Source organism: Propithecus coquereli, unplaced genomic scaffold (genome assembly GCF_000956105.1).
Source record: "Propithecus coquereli isolate 6110/MARCELLA unplaced genomic scaffold, Pcoq_1.0 Scaffold6, whole genome shotgun sequence".
NCBI classification, from domain to species: Eukaryota; Metazoa; Chordata; class Mammalia; order Primates; family Indriidae; genus Propithecus; species Propithecus coquereli.
In genome coordinates, this window is record NW_012151951.1 from 871050 (window position 1) to 878689 (window position 7640).

At 34.7% G+C, this 7640-nt stretch overlaps 1 protein-coding gene across 1 annotated transcript in view; it reads left to right on the forward strand.

Annotated features, from left to right (window-relative positions):
* CEP126 (centrosomal protein 126kDa) overlaps positions 1-7640 on the forward strand; it is a 153484-nt gene that overhangs the window by 86334 nt on the left and 59510 nt on the right. Inside the window, exon 9 of the mRNA XM_012659106.1 lies at positions 5566-5630. Coding sequence (XP_012514560.1) covers positions 5566-5630 — 65 coding nt within the window. The remainder of the gene's footprint in view (positions 1-5565; positions 5631-7640) is intronic.

The window sequence follows — 7640 nt, forward strand, 5'->3', positions numbered from 1 at the left end:
GGTCTGTGATTCATTTTGAATTTATTTTTGTATGTAGTATGAAGTAAGAATGAAGATTCCTTTTTTAAAAAAATATGGCTATCCAGTTGTTCTTAATATTTGTTGAAGAGATGATCATTTCCCCCATTGAATTGTCTTCCCAACTTTGTTGAAAATAAATTGATCATGTATGTGTAATTATATTTCTGGATTCACTATTCTCTTCCGTTGACCCAGAAGTCTGTCTTTATGCCAATACTGTATAACAAGCCTTTCAGTAGCATTACTATACAACAACAACAGTCAAGCTGAGAATCAAATCAAAGACTCAATACCTTTCACACTAGCTACAAAGAAAATAAAATACCTAGGAATATATTTAACCAAGGAGGTGAAAGATCTCTACAGAGAGAACTATGAATCACAGAGGAAGGAAATTGCAGACAATGGAAAAAAATGAAAAAACATATCATGCTCATGGATCGGCAGAATCAACATTGTTAAAATGTCCGTACTACCCAAAGTGATTTACAGATTAAATGCAATCCCCATCAAAATACCAATGTCATTTTTCACAGATCTAGAAAAAGTAATTCTACACTTCATTTGAAACCAGAAAAGAGCCCAAATAGCCAAAGCAACCTTAAGCAAAAGGAACAGATCTGGAGGCATAACTTTACCAGACTTCAAATTGTACTACAAGTCTAGAGTAACCAAAATAGCATGGTACTGGCACAAAAATAGAGATGTAGACCAATGGAACAGAACAGAGAACCCAGATATAAAACCATACACATGTTGCCATCTGACCTTTGACAAAGTAGATAGCAATATACACTGGGGAAAAGAATCCCTATTCAATAAAATGGTGTTGGAAAAATTGGATAGCTACATGTAGAAGATTGAAACGGGATCCATATCTCTCACCACTCACAAAAATTAATTCAAGATGGATAACAGATTTAAATCTAAGACATGAAACCATAAGAATTCTAGAAGGAAATCTTGGAAAAACTCTTCTAGATATCAGCCTAGCAAAGAATTTATGAAGAAGACCCCCAAGGTCAATCACAGCAACAACAAAAATAAATGATTAAATTAAAAAGCTTCTGCACAGCCAACAAAACAATCAACAGAGCAAATAGACAACCTATGGAATGGGAGAAAATATTTGCATGCTATACATCCAATAAAAGGCTAATAATCATAGTCTACAAAGAACTCAAGCAAATTGGCAAGAAAAAAAATCAAACAACCCCATTAAAAAGTGGACAAAAGACATGAACAGAAGCTTTTCAAAAGAAGATAGACTAGTGGCCAATAAACATATGAAAAAATGCTCAACATCACTAATCATCAGAGAAATGCAAATTAAAACCATGATGAGTTATCACCTAACCCCAGTGAGAATGGCTTTTATCAAAAAGTCCCAAAACAATAGATGCTAGTGTGGATGTGGAGAAAAAGGAACACTTATATACTGTTGGTGGGACTGCAAAACTAGTGCAACCTCTATGGAAAAAAGTATGGAGATTCCACAAAGAACTAAAAGCACACCTACCATTTGATCTAGCAATCCCACTACTGGGCATTTACCCAAAGGAAAAAAAGTCATTTTATCAAAAAGACATTTGCACTAGAATGTTTATTGCAACACAATTCACAATTGCAAAGATGTGGAATTAACCCAAGTGCCCATCGATTCATGAGTGGATTAATAAAATGTGGTATATGTACACCATGGAGTACTACTCAGCCATAAAAAATGAATTAATACCTTTTGTAAAAATCTGGATGGAACTGGAGACCATTCTCCTAAGTGAAGTATTGCAAGAATGGAAAAACAAACACCACATGTACTCATTATTAAATTGGAACTAAACAATCAGCACTCATGTGCACAAATGGAAGTGAAACGCAATGGAAATCATGCAGGTGGGAGGTGGGAGGTGGGGATGGGTGAAATCATACCTAATGAGTACAGTGTACACCATCTGGGTGATGGTCACACTTACAACTTTGATTAAAGCAGTACAAAAACAATCCATGTAACCAAAACATTTGTACCCCCATAATATTCTGAAATAAATTTTCAAAAGATTGCTAAAGGATGAATGGGGACTACTGTGAGGATGTAGAACGCCTGGGAGCCTTAGGCACAAAGGAAATTTACACCTACTCACAAATTCTTCTCCATGGATCTACACTGTGTGTTTATCAGAAAGATAAGATGCAGAGCAAGAGACCAGAGAAACTCTTCTGGGCCTGATGAAGAGCAGCAGCCACTGATGTGGGAAGGGCATGAAGCCCCATGCAGAACCTTGCCCCTGCAGAATAAAAACCATAAGGTGCTTGGGCAGAAGCAGCAAACCTTGTTGAATGCCCTCAAGAAATAGGTAAAGACTTATTGGGCATAGGGGAAAGGTAAAAGAAAAAAGCCTTTACCCCTGGGAGAGGGGCAAGAAACAGTCCAAAAGGGCAAAGACCATTAGCGGTATCCTACTATTTGAGGAGAGGCACAAAATTCTCTTGTCCAAAACCTGCCAAAGATACAAGGCAAAGTTAACTGCCAGGGTAAGGAGGACAGAGAAGGCACATGGGTCTGTTTAAGACTGAGCCTGGACCAGGACAACAGAAAAACTCCCCTATTCCTCCACCATCAGGCCAACAAGTATATCAAGTAACAAGCAATAGAAATCTACTGCTGGGAGACAGGCAGGAACATAGGAGAGATCCCTTCTATTGTGCAGACACATAGGAAAGCCAAAATCTGAGGGTGGAACAGGAACATTGCAGGGGGTTGGGGGTGACCCTCTAGGACCCCTGCATAAACACAAAATAACACTTGAGGAATTTGAAATGAGTAATGTACTGTAGGTAACTATAACAACAACAAAACCCAAACCCAGCTCAAATTCCCTACTAAGTTTTTGAACATCTACATATACACACCACACACACACACCAATGGCCTAACAGAAGAAGTGGTATACGCATTTCCAGGCACAAATACTATTTACTTCAGTCTCCACTATTTTAAAAAATGACGTCCAGCATTCAGTAAAAAATTATGATACACACAAAAAGAGCAAGGGAAAACAAAAAAACACAATCAGGAGACAAAGCAGTCAGTGAATGAGTTACAGAGATGACCAAGATGTTGGAACTATCAAACAGGTAATTTAAAATAACAATGACTAATATGTTAAAGGTAATAGTGGGAAAGATGGACAACATTGGAGAGATAGACAACGTGTATGAACAGATGGATCACAGAGAGATGAAAACTACAGAAAAGAGACAGATATGTGAGAAATAAAAGCACTATAACAGAAATGGAAAATGTTTTATATGTGCTCATCAGTAGACTCAACACAGCTAAGGAAAGAATCAATGAATTTGAAGATGGGTCAATAGAAATTTTCCAAACTGAAACATCAAGAGAAAAAACAAAAAGGTGGGGACAAAAACAGAAAACAGAGCATCCAAGAGCTGTGGAACAATATAAACTAGTCTAATAAACATGTAATTAGAATTCCAGTGTGAGAACTGGCATCCTTTTTTGCTGGGAAGAAGGAACTAGTGATCTCATGGGAAATTGAATTTAGGTACAGTCCCTCTCACTTGGGGTGAAGACCTATTCTTGGATCCCAGATAGCACATTTCCAGAAAAGGTATGATAAACTTCTAGGATTATTTTCAGACAAGCTGTTTGTCACTCCATATTGAAATAATACTAAATAGAAAGAAATCAGATTGAACTCCTACCACCAATCATACACACAAAAATCAGTTTCAACGTGATTAAAGATTTAATGTGAAAGAAAATATATAAAGCTTATAGAAAATAATATAAGAAAATATCTTTAACCTTAGGATAAGGAAGGATTTCTTATGTAGAACACAAAGAACATAATCCATAAAGGAAAAAATTAAAAAATTTTATCATATTAAAATTACAAATTTCTCTTAATATCAAAACATTAAAATAATGAAATGACAAGTCACAAAGTTAAAGAAAATGTAATACATAAAGGACTCATTCTAAATATGTAAAAAATTATAAATCAGTAAGAGAAAAAGACAACCCAATAGAATAATGGGGGGAAAAAGACTTGAACAGGAACTTCACAACGAAGGAAGTGCAAACAACAATAAACATTGAAAGATGCTCAATTTCACTAGTAATAGGAAAATACAAGTTAAAACAATAAGATATTCATTAGGTAGAAGTTTAAAAGCCTGGCAATACTATGTGTTGGTAAAGATGTGCAGCAATAGCATCTCTTATATAATGCTGGCAGGAGTGTAAATTGGTGCAATTTCTTTAGGAAATGTTTTGCCACCACCAATTACATTGAACATGAGCATATCTTACAACCCAGCAATTTCACTTTTAGGTGCCTACTCTAAAGAAAATCCTCCATATGTCCATCAGGAGACATATACAAGTATATAGAGATCATCATTGTTTGTAAAAGCCAAAAATATAAAACATCTAAACTTGGTATATTCATCTGATGAAATATTATTCAGGAAAGAAAATGAATAGACTATAGCTACACACATCATCATGGATGAATCTAAAAATATATAATTTTAAGGGAAAATCACAGAAAAAAATGGCACAATTCCATTTATGTGAAGTCCCAAAACAGATAAAACTAAATAATATTACGTTGCAGGAATGTATACATACGTACTAGAATGACAAAGAAACAAAGTCAATATAGTGGGTCAGTTACCTCTGTGGGTGAAGGAAGAGAATGCAATCTGTAGGGCATGGTAGATAGAGGCAGGGAGCTCCAGGAAGCTCCTAGGATAGTGATAATGTTCAAATGTCTTAATCTAGGTGATTACACAGACATTAGCCTTATTAATTAAAATATGCATATATGTTTTATACATTCTTTGTATGTATGTTAACTTTTAAATTAAGATTAAATTTTAAAATAATATATTAATAAAAAGCAGGAAGCTACAACCACAAAAGCAACGTAAAACTAAGGCTGTAAGATATAAAATTATGCAGATAAAGAATAAAAAACTCAGGTCAATAATTGGAGGATTTTTACTTCTATATGATACTTCTACTTATTTAAATACTTCATATAAAAGATTCTGCCTGAATTATTTTTATTTTGCTCAGATGCTTCCTATCGTATGAACAAAAACCTAAAAATTGAAAAGGCAAGCATTGACTAAATTACTCAATTTCTTATGCCTTAATAACTAAATAAATATCTCTTTTTTCCTGAGAGGCTACAAGGATGAAATTCATTTTTGGGTTTAAAAAAAAGGAAAAAGGAAAAAGAAAACATAACATTTAAATAAATGTGGTTATATAATAGTCAAAGTACTAGGAATTCTCTTATTAACATAAGTTTTATGTAATTGTTTCTAATCAAATTGCTCTATTTTTGGACCTAATATAAAAACTATTTCTGGGATCGATGGGAAAAAAAAGCTTCTTACTCAATTTTGAATATTTTGACACATCAGAATTTAATATTTGATTCTTTAGTCATTCTTCTCTTTCAATATATGTAACTAAATTATTTTTGTATTGTGGTATAATTATTTCAGATATACAAGAAACCATTTGCAAAAATCCATCCATCAAAAATACTTTACGAATAATACCACTTCTGGTAAGTCTTTGAAGAATTTCTTTTTTCCTTCTTTTAGGAAACTTCATGATTTTATGTACATATCAATACAGGTAAGAACGCTGTATTAATATTAATATTTCTTGAAGTTGGTTTTTAGAGTTTTTTTCCTCAATCAAATTTTTGAGGCTGGGCAAGTTGGCTCACGCCTGTAATCCTAGCATTCTGGGAGGCCGAGGCGGGAGGATCACTTGAGCACAGGAGTTCGAGACCAACCTGAGCAAGAGTGAGACCCTGTCTCTACTAAAAATAGAAAAAATTAGCCAGGCGTGGTGGCGTGCGCCTGTAGTCCCAGCTACTCAGGCTGAGGCAGGAAGATCGCTGGAGCCCAGGAGTTTGAGGTTGCTGTGAGCTAGGCTAACGCCATGGCACTCTAGCCCAGGCAGCAGAGTGAGACTCTGTCTCAAAAAAAAGTAGACATTACTATTCTGAATTTTTTTTTATTTTTTGCCTTGGCACTAGATTCTGGTAAAAATACACACATAAATGAAAAACAGTCATTTCATTCAGGACTTTGCAATCTAATAGGGAGAAAGACATACACACAGATAGTAATACAAAATAACTGCAATATAAGGTAAAATAAGACTATGTGAGGCACAATCTTAAGAAACCACAGAAGGAAGAAATTGTATCTGGCTGGAGGTGATCAGGAGACATTTAAGTTTATCAAAAGAAAGAAGGGATGTCCTCAAACTAAGATACTACCTGTCTGGGGATGGACATGCTTGAAGCTCTTGACTTGGATGGAGTAAAGGCAATATATGTAACCTAAACATCTGTAGTCCCATAATATGCTAAAATTAAAAAAATAAATAAATAATAAAAAAAAATTCACAGAGGAGATAAAAAAAAAGGATACTATCTATACTCTCACAATTCTCAGTTTAGGTGTTCAACAAAGAAATGTTTTGTCAGAAAATTGATTAGATGCTTGCCCAGTGTTTTTTATCATGTGCTCTCAGTTCTGAAATCTTGACAGAAAAAAATAGGTTATGCAAGAATTTCTTACCCATGTTTCAGGGTCTTGCTATATTCTGGGTACAACAGTAAATAATATTAAGTAAGAAAGAGGCTGTTTCTGCCCTCATGAAGCTTATTATTTACATCTGAGTACATGATTCCAAGAACAAAAGTGGCCTTTGGCATTTTTAATGCTGTAATTTTTAGACATAACTCTTATGGCAACGGTCACTTTAATTCCTGATAGATTTTTTTCATGGCTATTTTTTAGATACTAGATTGGCTTTTTTCTCAATTTTTCATCTCCACCAATTCAACAAGTAAAGTAATTTTTACAGTGATGATTTTTCTGTGCCTGAATTTTGAATGTGACAGTTTTCTGTCAGTTATGATATTTATGACATCTATTATTTATTATGATGATTCTTATTTCACTTTAGTGAGATAATACCTATAATGATTAAGATCATTCTATACACTTCAACTCAACTTGAAAACAGTGTACTAACCATAGACAACTGAGCATGAATGGTAAATACTACTCGGTATAGAAAGTCATCTAATCAAAAAATTACATTGTTGTGCACATTGGTGCACTGGTGCACTGTGCTAGAGTATATAGCTAGAGTAACAAATAACTAAAAAGTTAATGGTGTTGATTGGGGACCACTGGTAGGTTTCAAATCATTTTTATCTTACAACTTTTTTACACTTTATGATGGTAAACATTAGCTTTCTCCAGTCTCTATTTCCAAACATATTATTCTGCCTCATTTTTAACAACATCACTAACATAAGTGAGAATCTTCAATTTATTTTCAGGGAAAATGGTATAAAATCAAAGAATTTTTTTTTTGTTTTTTTGTTTTTTTTTGAGACAGAGTCTCACTCTGTTGCCCGGGCTAGAGTGAGTGCCGTGGCGTCAGCCTAGATCACAGAAATCTCAAACTCCTGGGCTCACGCAATCCTCCTGCCTCAGCCTCCCGAGTAGCTGGGACTACAGGCATGCGCCACCATGCCCGGCTAATT